This window comes from Plectropomus leopardus, chromosome 7, assembly GCF_026936395.1.
Source record: "Plectropomus leopardus strain MGB_pleo_1.0 chromosome 7, ASM2693639v1, whole genome shotgun sequence".
Taxonomy (NCBI): domain Eukaryota; kingdom Metazoa; phylum Chordata; class Actinopteri; order Perciformes; family Serranidae; genus Plectropomus; species Plectropomus leopardus.
In genome coordinates, this window is record NC_142182.1 from 3,691,535 (window position 1) to 3,708,589 (window position 17,055).

The window sequence follows — 17,055 nt, forward strand, 5'->3', positions numbered from 1 at the left end:
TAATTATCCTAATTTATCATTTATTTACTTACTTACTAAAATGGTATTCCATACCCTTCATAAATGTAGAGAAAATCAAGCCCACATTTCTGAATGAATAAATTAAAACACCATCAAAAGCGATTCAGTTAATCATTTTCATGTTTATTTGCATTTCACAAGCCTGACACGCAAGCCTAGGCTACTTATAAAAAATAAAATGAGCTATTTTTTATAGTTAAAGAATCATATAAAAACATTTTTCACATGTTATTCAAGTGCATTTGTTGGTCCAACTCTTTTACGCCTTCAGTTTGATTAAGTAGCTTTATGAGTGGTTCATAACACCACCTGTTAATCCTTTGAAACCTGAGAAAAATTGTCTTGATTTCTTAAAGAAAAAAAAGTTAATTGAGCAACCAAGAAGGAATTTATCTCAAAATTGGGAGAAATTCATAAAACATACAAGAAAATTACCTGAAATTAGTTTTAAAAAATCTACCAGTAGAATTGAAATAAATTACAACAAACAAAAAGTGAAAAAGAAAAAGGAAGTTTTGAAAAAATAAAAAAAATCTGTAAAATAATTCTAAATATGTAATTATGATAATTAAGAGAGCTTTCCCTTCCTTTTTCCATTTTTAATTTTTCCAGCTTTAAAAAAAATAAATCAACTAATTTCCTGCAATTTATAAAACATTTCTAATCAAGTTGTTTTTGTTTTATGTTTTTGTAAAAAATTACAACAATTTGCTCAGGTCTCAAAGGTTGAAATGCTTGTGAAGGACGTCTGAAAGCAGCACAAGAGAAGTGATGTCACTCCAGGTTTCAAAGGGTTAACAGTTCATTTTCATAAATATCAATTTCATAAATAAAAAGACATTGTGAAAATATAAAATAAATTAAATAAAAGTACATTCTAAGAAAAGACGGACACATTCAGACTCCTACACACGTTTTAGGCTATCCAAAAAAAAAAGACAGAAGTAGCCTAAAAGTCAGTGTAAAAATCGGTTGTTGGAAATGTTGCGTTGAAGGTAAAATAAAGTCAACCAAAATCACGACTGCTTTGACTTGAGAAGTTTTTCCAGTAAGTTTAAGGCGTGCTGGATGTCCTCGGGGGTCATGTCACTCAGGTCGGGCAGGTCCTCCGGCCGCAGCCTCCTCCTCGCTCGATCCACCTCCCCGCCGCTCCCCGGGCGCCAGGCGGGGGCGGTGTGGATGCCCTGCAGCCTCAGCTGCAGCCAATCCCGCCGCTCCTGCACCTGCTTCAGCTCCCCGATGTTGTGCATGAGCTGGACTTCACTCACCGTCCTCTTTCTGCAATCATCACACAGGCCGCACGCTTAGTTTCAGCTGATTAATCAGATTATTAACACAAAGAAAAACAGATCGTTCCTGTTAAAGGAAGCTTTGCATCGTCTGGACGAGGTAATTAACTGTCAGAGCGAAGGTCTGCTGATGTGAAAGAGGAGACAGAGGGAGGGATTTACCTCAGGGGCCGCCCCCCACAGAGAGTCAGCAGGTGCAAAATGCAGAGTGAGAGGAAGACGGTTTTGTGGTCCAGACTTCGCATGTTGACCATGATGATCTGTTAAAATAAAAATAAAATTCTTAGCATAATGTTTCCATAGTAAGGACACTATATGCCCGTTGGTTTGGATGGCATGTTTTCTTTTAAAAAAAAAAAAAACTCGGCAAGAAATTTGGTGATTTAAAAACTTTTATTTATCTATTTATTTATTTTTGAGCAGTTTTCTTTTTCCTTACAGTTTTTTTGCCATTTTGTTTTTCTTTTCAACTTTTTGGTGATTTATAAAGAAAACATGCCTTCCAGGCCCACTGTCCCGCCAAAATAAAAATGGCTAAAATCGCACCATTTATCACAGTCAGAAACATTAAAAACTGAAATTATCATTGGATTTTTACATTTCCAATAATGCTTAAACACATTATATCAATAAATTCTTGTATCAATATCAATATCTTAACTGTCCTGAAGCTAAAAAATATGTTTCCCTGAGCCTTCCTGAGTGACGCTCCCTCATCATAAAATATATTCACAACAAATGTAGAGCCAAAACTGGCAAGAAATTTGTGAAAAGTACAAGAACATTACCTGAGAAGTAAAACTAAAAAAAAAAAGACCTGGATAAGAAGGTTCTCTAAAATTGTAATAATTTTGTAAAATAATTTTAAATACGTAATTATAATAATTATAAATATAGTTTTCCCTTAGCTTCTTGCTTTTTTTCCCTGAGACGTGTTTTTCCTTTTTTTTAGAAAATAATTTCTTAGAATTTGTTAAACATTTCTTATCAAGTTGCTCATCGCTTTGTTTCCCATGTTTTTGAATTAAATTGCATCCAGAGACAGTCAACCTAAAAACTGATTTATCTAAAAAATAAAATAAATAAAAGAATAAATCTGAGTTGAGGTGTGTTTGGCCGAAATCTCTGACCGTGTGGTAGAATAAGCTGCACATACCTCTGGTGGCTTCTCCTCAGCGTGATGACAGTAAAAGTTACGTGACATGAAGTGAAGTCGCTCTGGTTTCGGTGGTTAGCTCCCATCAGTTATGATGAGCTCTGGACTCCCAAACGTCCTTTTATAGCCCGGGGGCCCGGGGGCCCGGCCACTGATGAGCTGCCTTCATTACTGCTGTTGATGTCACACCTCCAGCTCCTGGAGGGGGCCGGACGACAACACCTCCTCTGAGCTCCAGCCTCGCACCACCGTCATACCAGACCAAATTACTCGCTTTGCATGTTGAACCCAAATACCTCCACACCCACCTTACATGCACAAACACACACACACACACACACACACACACACATTCCCCAAAGCTCCAACCTTTTAAAGGAATGTCTCTTTCATAAATCTGTTTATTTCTGAGGGGATTTGGTGCTCTGTGATAGTTTGGTGTCATCACATTGTTTCATCACAACATTAACAGAGTTCACACATATTTTCACCACTAAGTTTTCATGACTTTTCCTTGATTTTCAGGGAAATCTTACAGACCATAAATTCTCTGAAATGACCATCAGCACTCCTTTTCTGTTCTTTTTCAATACTACATAATAGCTTTTTAAAAATATATATATAATGTTTTAGAAACAATGAATTCAGAGCGAATTCTAACTGAATATTCAAATAAAACTAAGGGACTGTTCAATATTTGGGGGGGTGCAAAAAGGGGTGGTATGTGAGATGATTTTTTTAAGCACTGAGAGGGACTTAATTTTAAAAATTTGGGTTTTTGGTAAAGACCATACAACTTTAAAGGGCCATATTACCCTCTAAACTCACAACCATGGTTTTATTTTGGAGGGGGGGGGGTTACATTTTTTTTACATTTAAGTGTTTTTTCTTTTCTTTAAAAAAACAATTTGACAATTTTTAAGGAAAAATTTAGTGGGGTTTTTTTGCTTAAAAAATGTTGATGATTTTTTATTTTTTTAAATTTGGCGGTTTGTTTTTCTTTAAAAATGTTTAATGATTTTTAAAGATGCAATTTTAGCTTTTTTTTCCCTTTAAAAACATTTTGGTGATTTTTAAAGAAAAAAATCAGTGATTTTTTTTCTCAAAATTTATTAGTGATTCTTTTTTAAAATCACGAAAAATTACACCATTTATCACAGCCAGAAACTGTAAAAACAAACATTGTTGAATTTGGATGACTTTTCCAAAATGTTCAGGGTATATTTAGTTTTTCAAAAACTAGTTTTTCCAGGCCTAAAATTGCTATCTGCAAATTCTATGACTTTCCCAAGTTTTTCATCACTGTACAAAAGCTGCATTTATGATGAAGCATTAGTTATTCCAGTGAAAGTGATCGAATGCTCACTGCACAAGTGTTTCACATAAGAAACCCCGTTTCCAGGACTGAAAAACCTCCACATTTTCAATTTTGCATGCTTCCCGGTTATATTTCCCCTACTTGTGTAGAGTAGCCAGATCTATTAGTCCACATCTGATGTGACCTTTTTTGTCTGACTCCCAGCCTGCCTCGCAACAAAAGCGCCAACATTTGGATGGATTTATGACTCTCATTGACCGTTTGGGAGTCTCCCTGGTTACATCGGCTCTTTACTCAAGAATTAACATTGTTTAAATGAGTTCACCTCCCAAAAAAGAGCTTTTACACTGACCTGACGTCAGAGAAAACTTCCTGAATCAAAGAGTAAGTGGGAGCTCAGGAGGTGTGTCAGTGGGTGATGCTGCTGACGTCACCGACTCGGTCATTAGTGCTCTGTGTGTGTGTGTGTGTGTGTGTGTGTGTGTGTGTGTGTGTGTGTGTGTGTGTGTGTGTGTGTGTGTGTGTGTGTGCAGGGAGAATCTCTGAACACCTGGAGAATCTTGCTCAGATGTATTTCTTTGATTCTGCTGTGATTCTTGTTGAAATGAGGAAAAGCAAAGGTTCATTTCACAAAACATGTTTTCTTGCATTTCATCTTCGTACCTAAACGTTAGAGTCACGGTTAAACAGGATGTTTGTGGCTGATTTGATAAAAATGAAAAGTGAAAAAAAATGTTTAGTTTTGTGAGATGTTTTGTTTTGTGAGATGTTGTTTAGTTTTGTGAGATGTTGTTTTGTTTTGTGAGATGTTTTGTTTTGTTTTGTGAGATGTTTAGTTTTGTGAGATGTTTTGTTTTGTGAGATGTTGTTTTGTTTTGTGAGATGTTTTGTTTTGTGAAATGTTTTGTTTTGTTTTGTGAGATGTTGTTTTGTTTTGTGAAATGTTGTTTAGTTTTGTGAGATGTTGTTTTGTTTTGTGAGATGTTTAGTTTTGTGAGATGTTGTTTTGTTTTGTGAGATGTTGTTTTGTTTTGTGAGATGTTTTGTTTTGTGAGATGTTGTTTTGTTTTGTGAGATGTTGTTTAGTTTTGTGAGATGTTGTTTTGTTTTGTGAAATGTTTTGTTTTGTGAGATGTTGTTTTGTTTTGTGAAATGTTGTTTAGTTTTGTGAGATGTTGTTTTGTTTTGTGAGATGTTTTGTTTTGTGAGATGTTGTTTTGTTTTGTGAGATGTTTTGTTTTGTGAGATGTTGTTTTGTTTTGTGAGATGCTGTTTTGTTTTGTGAGATGCTGTTTTGTGAGATGTTGTTTTGTTTTGTGAAATGTTGTTTAGTTTTGTGAGATGTTGTTTTGTTTTGTGAGATGTTGCTTTGTTTTGTGAGATGTTGTTTAGTTTTGTGAGATGTTGTTTAGTTTTGTGAGATGTTGTTTTGTTTTGTGAGATGTTGTTTAGTTTTGTGAGATGTTTTGTTTTGTGAGATGTTGTTTTGTTTTGTGAGATGTTGTTTTGTTTTGTGAGATGTTGTTTTGTTTTGTGAGATGTTGTTTTGTTTTGTGAGATGTTGTTTAGTTTTGTGAGATGTTGTAGTGTTTTAGGAAATGTGTTTTTGAGAGATGTTCTGTTTTCTGAAATGTAATGTTTTGATGCTCAGGGCCACCGTACTGTTGAGATGATGACATGTCAGGCGTGAAAATCTTAAAATCTGAGTAAATCAAAGCCAATATGTAAACAATATCTGCCTTGCATGATACCACAGGCTGGATGAGGGCAAAATCCATTTTTTGTGTGATCTGGGTCAACTGACCCCTGAAGGTTTAATGAGGAAAAATGTTGTATAAGATAAATTAGATCAATTACATTCATAGTAATAATACTGATTTTTGTTTTTGAACTTGTTAAAGTGGTTTCTGCTACTATTCACTTCGTTATGTGAATAAAACATTTAGAAAATGTTCTTGGACTTACAACATGTGACTGTCGAGCGAGGACAGCTGAGGCTCTGCCCCTCAGCTTTCAGCCACAGGTGTCCGAAGGAAGATCAATCCGCGGGACCACGTAGGTCATGTTAGAAAGAAGCACCCACATACTTATTATGGTCAAACACACACACACACACACACACACACACACACACACACACACACACATGCACACTGCACATTAGGTAACCACAAAGGTATGAGTTTTCTAAATGTGGCATGAGCTGGAAATGGTCATGACACAAAGGCTCTGTTAACACGCAGCTCCTTCATCTGCACTGAAACTGATTTAAAGGTTGTAAACATGAGACGTTATACTGTCGATGTGGAGTAATGTATTTTTAAAAAATGACATTTAAACTTTACTTTAAAACGCAAATATTGAGTGTCTCTTATATCAGATCCATTCTCGCGTTGTATCCGTCCCCCAACGCCACCTGGTTGCACTTTTCACTATCTTTTTGTATAATTATTACACGAAACTGAAATCAGAAAATCCAACAATTATTTGTATTTATAGTTTCTGGCTATGATAATTAAATTGTGTAATTTTGCTGATTATTATTTTGATGGTCCTGCAGGTTTGGAAGGCATTTTTCTTAAAAAAAAGTAATTTTAAAAAATTACACTTTTTAAAAAAAAAAATTAAGAATTGACATTTTTTCAGTCACCAAAAATCCTTAAAGAAAATAAATCTATACATTTCCTTAAAAGAAAAAAAGATTGCCAAAAAGTTGTTTGGAAAAAAATCAACAAAAATCTTCAAAAAAAAAATCATTATATTCAGAAAAAGAAATGTCAAAAAATTGAAAGGGAAAAAAAGCCAAAATTTTAAAAGACAGAAAAATCACCAAAAAGTTTTGAAAAAAAAGCATTGAAAGTTTTAGAGAAAAAAATCCCCCAAAACTCTTTTTCTTTCTGTTTTCTGTTTTCTGTTTTCTGTTTTTCTTTCTTCAGCTCTTCTTTGGGTTTTTCTTGGAAACGAAATATTGTATTGATGCAGTTTGCAGCCCCATGACATTAAAGCCTGTCGTGCTGATTATCCTCTGAGGGCAGCCGCTGCACCTGCTTATACATAAAAATGCTCAGTGAGTAAAGTTGTTTACATACCAGCTTCAGAAGATTTACGGTGATCGGTGGAGTCCCTCTGAGACGCTGACCTCTGCTTGCTTTCCCGTGATACTATAATGGACTACGGTGGCCACGGCATGTTTAGATGACACCCAGTGAGCACATGGACCTCTGACCTGAGTGCAGGTCCTAAACCTTGCAGTCCTCATTACCTCATGCTGCCTTCATGTGTAGCATGTTAGTTATGGCATGCAAAGGCAGCAAGGTGTGGGAGTGCGGCACTCACAGCTATCGCAAGTCAGGTGCATCAGTAAGGCACGCTGGTCACCCAGACTTAAGAATAGCTCCAGAGGCGTAAATAAGGAGAGGGGGACTATTTCAGGGTGGGCTTCGACTTTTATAGAGGGTGACGGCATGTCCTGAGATGGGTGACAGAGAGGACACATAACAAGCCACAAACACTGCTCGTCTCAAGTCTCTTCAAAGAGGATTTGGAGAAAACAGGAGTCTTTACAGATGTTTGTGGTGATGAAGGTTTACAGAGTGAAACATTAGTGAATGAAAGGATTTGGTTGGCATACTGATCTGACAGAGATACTTAACTTACGGCCTGCAGCCTAAATCTGGCCCCTAATAGGGTGCCGGGTTTTGTTCTTTAATCATCCATGTTTAAAGAGGAGAATGCTTCAAATTTAAGAAATCGCCAGAATCAGATGGTTTATACACTTTTACTGCAGTGTTGCAGAGCTGAAAGCCAAGAGGGAGAGTTTGATTGCTTGTAATAACCTATTTTTCTGCAGTGAGACAGGTTTAAATTGCCATTTGGTAATTGTTTCTCTGACGCCAGATCAAAGAAATCGACCCCGCTAAGTGAATGAATTCAGGCTGTAGTATCGGTCCGGTGGTGTCTGGGAGGAGTAAAAAGACGATGCCTTAAGAGGGAGTACGAGCCAGCGTGCAGTTCTGGGAAAAAAGGGTCAAACTGCAGTAATGAGCTGCCTGTGGTGCACATGAGCTCAGTCTCTGTTAAAGCTGACCCTCTGCCTTCAACATAAATCCTGACAATCACATCGAGCTCCAGGCCGTTTCTACTCACGGCCACATTTTAAAAATGTGAGAGATTTTGTCTGAATTGTGATAATGTAAAAAGTGGTACTCCTTAATTTGCATAGTATAGCCTGTTACTTAAGCCTGTTACTTAAGCCATGTTCCCACCAAAAAAATCAATATTTTACCTTTGGAGCCAAAAGTAACTCCTCCAATTATGTATCTAGACATTAGATCTGTTTGGCGTTTCAGACAGTACTTTTACTTGTTGTTGTTACTTGCTGCTCCGTCCAGCAGCACTCGTATTTCCTTGTTGACCGGGGATACAGAGCGAGTCACAGAGTCCACAGACAGGGCTGCATGGCGACATTTTCAGAACAAAAAAGATCAGGCTGCTGCTGTAACAGCTTCTCTCTGTGAGATATTTCAAAAAAGTGGATTTGTGCACTAACTCATTTTCAGGCAAGAGCAGGGGTTCAGTGCTGCTGGAGCGCACAGGAACAACGCTCCGACACGATTTTTTTCTCCAAGTGAGGATTAGAATATATGCAATTCACATAATACAGTCAAAATGAGTATGAATTTGTTTTTAAAGATCCAATAATCAACAAAAACAGATGAAATAGTCAAAGCTGTCATATTGAAATTTAAGGTGTGTTGATGGATTCATGTTGCTATGTCATGCATTGAGTAACATTACGAGTAAATGTTCCACCTTAACAGCTGCTGGTAGTCGGCTGGTGAAATGAATTATTTTTTCACAGTCTACAGCTGCTGCTAGAGGCACATTAAAATCTTATCATTTTATAGTTGAAACTTACTAATGTATGAAAATCGTGTCACAGTATGAACACGTCTTGGATTTTAAGTAAAGTTCTCTGATTTTAGGACGTTTCTCGGATTTTAGAATTTTTCTTGGATTTCAGGACATTTCTCCGATTTTAGGAAGTTTCTCGGATTTTAGGATTTAGGGAACATTTTCTATTGACTGTATAGTTTACAGCTCCACATATTGGATTCGTGGAAGATTTCTGATTTTTGGACATTTCATGGATATTAAGACAGTTCTCTGATTTTTGGACATTTCATGGATATTAAGACAGTTCTCTGATTTTTGGACATTTCTCGGATTTTAGAATTTTTCTTGGATTCCAGGACATTTCAGGGATTTTAGGGTGTTTATAAGATTTCAGGACATTTCTCAGATTTTAGGACAACTCCAGGATCTCAGGGCATTTCTAATGATTTTAGGGCAGCTTAGGTAGGACCTCTGTCAACCTATTAGGGGCCAGATTTGGGCCAGGGGCCGCAGGTTGAGTATCCGTGCTGCAGAGGTACATTTGTCGAGCAAGCAATGTAGAAACTGAAACTGTCCAATATTTTTGCTCTGAGTTTAAGGAGGTTATGAGTCAGATTTTTGCTGCCCTGCAGCTCTGACTGACCATAATACATGTGTGGGGGCTGATGAGATGATTAACACATATGACTCAGGAACTACTTTGCCACAGGCTGAGATTTCCAGCCCTTCAACTCGCTGTCAAACCAATCTCCCACCTCTGCTCAATGGGGTGAAAATGGCTGCACACTAGACACCAGCAAACAGCAACAATGTGGCCCCTGGAGATCCTCTAATGGCTGATATTTTTAGCAGTTTGGTTTTGGGTCGGGGTAGGATGCTGACTGAATGTACCTGCATGATTATCTCAGATCTGCCCATTTGAAGACCCATTACATTTTCTGCCAAAACCATTAACATGCTGGAGCAGAGATAAGATCCATATAAACCCCGTCTTAATGTTCTCATCCAGCTCCTCTATCGCTCCTGTTGGGGACATTTAATTTTCATCTGTGGGGAGTTTTTTGTTGCCAAGGTGATCTTCTGCAGTCGGGCAGCCGAACTGTAAGAGCTCAGAGGGGGGGGGGGTGTTTCCCTTCAGGTGTTAAGTTGTTGAATTACCTCCCTCCCTCTCTGTCACTTTCACACTTTAGATGACAGCGCACATCTACAGAGTCCCCCGGGGAAGATGTTTTTCTGCAGGCCGACAGAAATTGGTGAATAGGTTTGGAAGGAATGTTTTCATTAAAAATCACCAAAGTGACACCATTTATCACAGCCTGAAATTATCACTAGATTTTTGAATTTCCAACTGTCCGTAACATAATGTGTTATTATACAGCGGTGAGATTCATGTGGCCTGCGGGCCAAATCTGGCCCCCAAGTAAAGTGCTGTTTGGCCCCAAAACCATTTTCTAATTCACAATAAAAATAAAGTGATTCACACTAGGAACTGTTTTTGTACTTTAAGTACACATAAGGTACCAGAGTGCATAAAACAGAATTAAAACAGAGCCTGGACGCTCAGTTGGTGGAGCAGGCGCCCCATGTATAGAGGCTGTGTCCTCACCGCAGTGGCTGCAGGTTCGACTCCGGCCCCGGCCCTTTGCTGCATGTCATTCCCTCTCTCTTTCTCTCTTTCACACTTGTGCTGTCCTATCAATTAAAGGCAATAACGCCCGAATAAATCTTAAAAAAAAAAAAAAAAGCTTGTTCATCAAAACAAAAAGTGCCAGCGGAGGATCCCCTGCACCCCCTGACAGTGGTCCTCGCTACGTCCTTAATGTCCCAAAATCCTAGAAACGTTCCAAGATCCAAGAAACGTCCCAAATTCCTAGAAATGTCCTAAAACCCTTGAAATGTCCTGAAATCCTCAAAATGTACTAAATTCATAGAGACATCCAAAAATCCTAGAAATGTCTTAAAATCATAAAAAACTTCTAAAATCTAAGAAATGTCCTAAAATCCTACATTTGTCCAAAAATCTGAGGACTGTCCTAAAATTGTAGAAACATCCTAAAATTTGATTGACGTGCTACAACCCCTTTAAAGTCCTAAAATCCCACAAATATGTATGCGTCTCCTGCAAAAGTGGACCCCTAACAAGGCCTGTGGAGTATTCATGAAATACAGGTTTGTGAAACCAAATTCCAGTACTTTCTGAAAACTCTCAGGGAATATTTAAATATTTTCCAAAATATTCCAGGCCTAGAAACTGTTATTTGCAAAATTCATGTCTTTTCATGAAAGTGCAAAGTCTATTCTCAGCGCGTCAGGGCTGCATACACACATGGCAGCGTCATCACTGACCTCGGCTCTGCAGCTGGTCCGATAAAGACGCTTGTGAACACAGCGGCATCGTTTCCCTCAGCCTCCTCTCTGAGCGCCGACCTGCCAGCAGCTGGATGGCAACATCACATATAAATACCCCTGGGCTGCTCTGATTGGCTGAGAGAACAGATCAGGTGTGAACCAGAGTCATTAAAGGACACAGAGAGAAGGCCGCCAGCCGCTGAAGGAAATATTTCACGGAGCAGATCTGTATGCGACTCACAAACAAGAAAAACACGGAGGGAAAAAAAGACGGCAGCATAATACAGAGACACTCAGCCTGCTTTGCTCGGGGGCCACTTTTGCAAGATGACAGGAAGCCAGGGGCCAGTTGCAGGAGCCCCATACATGTGGCTCGGATTTTAAGATGTTTCTAGATTTTTAGGATGCTTCTAGGATTTAAGAACATTTAGGATTGTAGGGCACTTGAAGGACTTTTGGATGTTTCTAGGATTTTAGGACATTTCTAGGATTTTGGACTATTTGTAGGATTTTAGAGTGTTTCTAGGTTTTTTAGGACATTTGTAGGATTTTAGAATGTGTCTTGGATTTTAGGATGTTTCTAGGATTTTGGAACATTTCTGGGATTTTAGGACATTTCTAGGATTTGAGGACACTCGTAGGATTTGTTGTCTGTTTCTGGGACTTTAGGGATTTTTCTAGGACTTTAGGACATATGTAGGATTATTGGATATTTCTAGTATTCTAGGACATATTTTTGATTTTAGGACATTATTGGATTTTAGGGACATCTGGGGCTGAGCCTGGTCCTCTGGCACTTTTTTCGATGAACAAGCTCTATTTTATGCTGTTTTATGCACTATATACTAAAAGTACAAAAACAGTTCCCAGTGTGAATCACTTTATGAAGGGGGGGGGGGCTCACACACTATCGGGGGTCAGATTTCGCCCACAGGCCATAAGTTGAGTATCACTGCTATATAATGTATTGACAAAAGTCCATAGTGACAGAAACAAATAATTTTATTTTAAAAATATTTCACTGCTGATACATACAATACACTCAACATACTCATATATATTTGCATAAAGTATACTCTTAACATGATAATATTTAAAGATTTGATACATTATTGTCAGGTGGGGAGGGATATATCAACAAGGGGAACACTTTATTGTAGTGTGTAGCGTAAAAACATTGAAACAGAAAACCACTAGAACAGATACGGAGGGGACCTCGCCAGCTGCTGCCTGATTGGAGGAGGACAGGAAGGGGGCGGAGCCTGAGCTCAGCAGCGTTTTTAGACTATCAACAGTCCTGTTTCAACCCAACTGCGCTCACCGACTCAAAGATTTAGACAGACGGCTGACACGGGAACTACTGCAGCTCTTTGACTTGCACCATTTTGCATCCCCAATCTGATAGATCGCATTTTAAAGGGCTCCCAAATGTTCAGCCACAAATGGTTGATACCGAGCCAGAGATTCAAAACTTTCTGCCCGTGTGGAAAGAAAATATGTTTATCATTATTTATGCATCCAGGAGTTTCTGGAGATTATTATGACTTCTTAGGTTCGTAAGAAACGGTTAGTGAAGAAAACGACGATCAGCTCTGTGACTTGAATGCAACGATGACGCGAGATGCACAAACTTGGGATAGACTTCTACATAATGCAAAATGCATCAAAATATGTAAAAGCTGGACACTTTATCGACTTTACTATATCAAATCTATTAAAGGGTAACTTTAGTATTTTTCAGCATGGACCCTAATTTACTTTGTTTTTGTGTCTAAGAGACAAAGTCAGACGATTTCTGAAACTGCTCTCATATTGAGGAGAAACAGGCTGCAATGTAACTACTAAGGGCAATTGTGCACTGTCAACGATCGCCCACTAAACTAAATGTTTTTGCGACTGACGGGCTCAGATTGTTATAATAAGTGTTTTAACGTTATGGAAAGCATCTTTACAGACAGAGAGATTTTCCTCAAAAAATAACATCACTTTTGAATAACCAGAAACAGCCCCGAAATAGCTACCATGGCCAACCTCATCAGACTCCATTTTACTATTTGACATCGCACGTCCTTCGATGCGCTTATTACGCAACGCAATGTCGATGCTGAGACAAGATGTCACGCAGCCTGATGTCGACGCATATTAGAGCTACGTGACATCAACAGCTGACTTATAGAGAACAAATTTGCCGTTATATGATGTAGAAGATTATGATTAATTTCATTTCACACAATGAAAATCAGCAATTTTCCAAAACTTCCAATGATTTTTTTTACTAATATCATGACTTTTCCAGGCCTGGGACACGGGTTTTCTATGACCGTGGGAAACCCTGTTTCTTTTTTCAAAAGCATTTCAGAAACTGCAAATCCTAATTAACTCTTGCCATTTTTATGTATTTAATATATATATATATATATATATATATATATATATGTATATATATATATATATAAATCAGATATGTAGAAATAATACATCTATTTCTTGATATATGAATTTCTGTAAATCTGTATAAACATGTTAAATATATTCAGTTAAAGCCTTTAGAGTTTGGATAGTTCCTAGAATACTGGCATCAGCTGAAACCATTCAGGCACACCTGAAATGTATTGTGGGCAAATTACTTTCTTTCCATACAGGCAGCAGTCGGACTCTGGAGTCTCCTCTCAACACGTCCGCCTCTTCTTTCACTCGGCGCCGTCTGTGAGCGGCAGAGAGCTGGCGAGGTGACGAGGTTGTGTTGCGGCTATTCATTATCGTGGAGGAAAAAACAGACACTGAAATGAAGATTCAGCTTGGATGCTCCCGGCTGACCGTTAACTGTCACTGATGAGCTCTATCCCCGTTACAGAGTCCTCCTGCTGTGGGATTCACTGTCGCCTCCGTCTCGAGGACGTTTATCTGTTTCTCTGATCGTTACAGCGCTCTCTGCTAACAGGGTGGTTTGCATCGACAGCTCCACGCAGCCACGGTACATCTGTGCGCTGTTATGTGCTGAAAAGTCCAAATTTAAGTCTTATTTTTCTTTAAATCCACATACTGTAAATCTATCAGCAGAATTTTACTCAGAGGTATTTTTTCTTTTACTTCTTTCAATGCCGGCAACAAAAAAGTTAAAAGGAGGCTGTTTGTTTTTATATTTTCAGGTCCATTTTTTAAATACTCCGATCGCTAAGGCAAAGAAATTTTGTGGGCCGGTGCTGAATCAGTCCACAGTCAGACTGACGGTCTAACTGCATCATAAGTGCTTCATTCGGGTGTAGAGGGCAGAAGAGTGAGTGGAGACCCTGTGACCACCAGGCTGTATGTTAGCAGGCGATGCTAATTCACCTGCTGCCGTGTTGACCTGCAGAGAGCGGAGTGTGAGGAGCAGACCTCTGTCAAAATGGCAGTGAAGGAGCACTTGAATTGTCTTGGTTTGTGGTTGATTTGCTCTTTAGAGAGACGTCAGCGTGCTGTTACAGCCATGAACACACACCTGCACACTCAGCTGCTGCTGCCGCTGCATCCACCGCACCTTAGTTTTTACATTAACCCTTTGAAACCTGAGCGAACTGGTAAAATTGGAAACAAATGTAAAAAAAAAAAAAAAAGTTACAAGTTACCTGAAATTAAGCCATAAAAAACCCCAAAGAAAACGACCAAAATAGTGTTGAAAATTAAAAAACACTTAAGCATTTGTTCTATGTATTCATTTTTTTCTGTAACATAATTTTAAATATAAAATTATTAGAATTATGGTTGTTTTCTGGATTTTTCCCCATATTTTTTGATAATTTTCTACTGTTTTTTAAAACAATTCTTTGGTAATTTTCTTGTCACCTTTTACCAATCTCTGGCAGTTTGTGGACATTTTTACCTAGTTGGTCATTGCCTTTCCCCCCCCAGTGTTTTTTGAAAGAAATTAAACCAATTTGCTCAGGTTTCAAAGAGTCGGACAGCTTGTGAAAGGCGTCTGAAAGCAGCACAAGAAAACTGATCCAGGTTTCAAAGGGTTAAAAGCCTTTTGTCATATGTCAAATATTTAATTAAGCAATGAGAAGGGACGTGTTCTTTATATTTTGGCTTTAGGGGACGGGCGTATTATGTATTTATTTTACTAACAATTTTTGAAGAAAACATGCCTCAATGTGTGTTTGGAAGGCATGTTTTCTTTCTTTTTCTTTAAATTTTTTTTTAGCCGTTTTGAAAGAAAAAAAATGCGTTTAATTAAATTTCATTCTTTTTTTCCATGACTTTTCCAAAACTTTAAGGGTATATTTAGTTTTCCAAAACTTTTTCAGGCCTGGAAATGGCTATTTGTAAAAAAATTCCATAACTTTTCCAGGTTTGTCATGACCGTACGAACCCTGTGTGACTGGTCCTTTTCTGATGGTCTGTGGTAAGAATCACTGGCTGTAACAGCAAAGAGCTTTAGGAGGTTAAAATGTATCATCTTAACTTCTGACAGAAATACTGCAGGTAGTTTTAGGTCGACCGGTTTGTTTTTAAAACAGTTTTCAAACATGAATTTTGAAACTCGGGAAAAATCCGCTCTACTCTTCTGGGAAAAAAGAATTTCGCGAGGATGAGCTTCAGTTGCTTGTAGAAAAATTTGCTAATGTTAGTTCAGGAAACAGCAGCGAGGTGTTTTTTTTTTTCAAAAAGGATTTCGTTAAAATGAACTGAAAAACACCTGCTTGTGGAATTCTGTGTTTCGTTTTGGGAATAAAGAACCTCTAAGAATATTCCAAGCAAATCTCCGGAGGACGCCTGCTGTGTGTTCATCTCCCGCTGTGGCTAAAACAGCCGCGCCTGTTCAGCACCAGCGTCCTACAGGGAGACCTTTACAGTCAGAGATGTTGAGAGGGCCGCGGCAGGAGGCGGAAATCAAGCGCTCCCCACCCAACATCAAACTTCAACCACTGTCTGTGAGCGTCTCAGGAGTCCTGTGTTGGTTGGACGTCGACCTGGTGACGGCAGGTCCCAGAGCTGCTGTTGGACAGAGTTCAGTCCTTCAGCAGACACCTTAGCACCGCAGTCCTGTAACTCGAGATCCCATTGACTCCACTGTTGTTAGAGTAATGGTGTCTCACCGTGGCAATGTTAGGGAACGCCTCGTCTGCAGCCAACCAACGCTGCAAAAAGCATCATCTTAACAGCGTGTTTTTAAAAAAGAAAACTTCAGTGAAATTCAGCATCACTTGTCCACCTACAGGGAATGATGAATAAAGGAGTGAAATCTGCACTGAAATGATCTACTCTTGTTTTTAGTAGTTTTAGGAGAAATCTTCAGTATCTACAGCCTGTTCTATTAAATTATAACGTGCTAAGATGGATACTTTTTGCAGTGTCGGTGTGACATGACAGCCAGAATCCAACCTGACTGAACTCTCTCCATCAGCGGCTCTGGGTCCAACAGGCAGTCTCCCTGTCTCCCTTCCAGCTTCCTCACAAAGGCCAGGGCAGGTCGCTGAAGTCCACGGGGCCGCCCAGGCCGGCGTCCGCCTCCAGCAGGGACATGATGACCGCCATGGCCGCCTCGTCGTTGCTGGGGCTGCTGGAGCCGGGCTCTTCCATGATGTCTATACTCAGGTGGGAGTTGTCACCTGGACAGAGGAGGAGACTCATGAGTTAGAAAACAACCAAATAATCTCAATAAACTCAAGAGAGCAATGATACACAACTTACGGCCCCGGGGCCAAATCTGGCCCCTAACAGGATGCTGAGTGGCCCCCCAACTATTTTCTAATCCACCATAAAAATAAAAAGTTTCAGACTGGGAATTGTTTTTGTACTTTTAGTACACATAAGATGCCAGAGTGCATGAAACAGCATCAAAATAGAGCTTGTTTATCAAATAAGTGCCAGTAGAGGATCCCCCGCACCCTCCACAGAGGTCCTAGAAATGAAATGAAATGTCCTAAAATATGAGAAATATCCTGAAATACCAGAAACATCTTTAAATCCAAGAAATGTCTTAAAATCCTATAAACATCCTAAAATCCTAGAAATGTCCTAAAAAGAAACAAGAAAGAAATACT

At 38.9% G+C, this 17,055-nt stretch overlaps 2 protein-coding genes across 2 annotated transcripts in view; both read right to left on the reverse strand.

The window, feature by feature from the left end:
* Positions 1-173: 173 nt before the first annotated feature.
* On the reverse strand, positions 174-1,909 carry pth1a (parathyroid hormone 1a). The gene is made up of 2 exons (XM_042481393.2): positions 1,473-1,909; positions 174-1,299 (listed from the first exon to the last, which is right to left on the reverse strand). The coding sequence occupies exons 1-2, from the start codon at positions 1,562-1,564 to the stop codon at positions 1,038-1,040; spliced, it is 354 nt and encodes a 117-aa protein (XP_042337327.2). The 5' UTR covers positions 1,565-1,909; the 3' UTR covers positions 174-1,037.
* A 10,104-nt stretch (positions 1,910-12,013) lies between these two features.
* bmal1a (basic helix-loop-helix ARNT like 1a) overlaps positions 12,014-17,055 on the reverse strand; it is a 34,796-nt gene continuing 29,754 nt past the window's right edge. Inside the window, exon 20 of the mRNA XM_088079680.1 lies at positions 12,014-16,620. Within this exon, the coding sequence (XP_087935806.1) occupies positions 16,463-16,620 (158 nt within the window). The 3' untranslated portion in view covers positions 12,014-16,462. The remainder of the gene's footprint in view (positions 16,621-17,055) is intronic.